At 67.3% G+C, this 716-nt stretch overlaps 1 protein-coding gene across 1 annotated transcript in view; it reads left to right on the top strand.

Moving 5' to 3' along the window:
• The window catches only part of UCKL1 (uridine-cytidine kinase 1 like 1), a gene marked incomplete in the record, with an annotated part of 9,492 nt that overhangs the window by 4,034 nt on the left and 4,742 nt on the right, over window positions 1-716 (top strand). The window contains 1 exon segment of the mRNA XM_027767715.1: window positions 80-151. Within this exon segment, the coding sequence (XP_027623516.1) occupies window positions 80-151 (72 nt within the window).

The raw sequence follows: 716 nt of genomic DNA, 5'->3' as shown, positions 1-716 counted from the left end.
GCTGGGGAGGCCGGGGAGGGGGGGGGGGGGTGGGGCCGCGGCGCATGGACAGCTTGGGCAGCTCCCCACCCTGTTGCAGAAGACTCTGTACGGTGCAAACGTCATCATCTTCGAGGGCATCATGGCCTTTGCTGACAAGACACTGCTGGAGGTGAGGGCTCTGGGAGCACCCACTGCCCTGGTCTCTGCTCCCTCGCCGACTCTCCTCCAGGGAGGCCTGGTGGCCTTGTCCTGTCCCAGAGGTGTGAGGTCACCTGCCTTGTCCCTGAAGCCTGCAGGGTTGAGGTCTGTGCAGGCCACTCCCCCACCCTAGAGAGCCTAGGAGGCTCTAGTTGTACCCCCTGGCCCAGCCCAGCCCGCCTGCTGTCCTCCCACCTGCTGAGGCTGCCCCCTGCCCACCAGGCTCCCCCTCCTTGTTCCTCACTCCTCCCCTGGTGGGAGGAGGGGCGCCCAGCCAAGGGGTCAGCAGGACTTTGCTACCTGGTCCTGCCCTGAAGACCGTCTCGCCTGGCCTCGCCTGGCACAAGGCAGCCCCATGTCCCCGGTGTAAGAGGCGCCATGAGCTGTCCAGCCCACCTTGTGTCCCATGCTGACACTCCGACATACGGACCCCCGTGCACACCGCTTACACATGCACAGCCAGCAGCTGGGAGGTGCCTGGTGCCTTCTGGCATGAGCCCGCCACAGGCTGGGGGCCCGCCCGGCCCCCCCCGCCA

Source organism: Tupaia chinensis, unplaced genomic scaffold (genome assembly GCF_000334495.1).
Source record: "Tupaia chinensis unplaced genomic scaffold, TupChi_1.0 Scaffold144472_1, whole genome shotgun sequence".
In the NCBI taxonomy this organism is placed as follows: domain Eukaryota; kingdom Metazoa; phylum Chordata; class Mammalia; order Scandentia; family Tupaiidae; genus Tupaia; species Tupaia belangeri.
The sequence above is the reverse complement of the archived record's forward strand: the minus strand, read 5'-3'. Positions and strand labels throughout refer to the sequence as shown.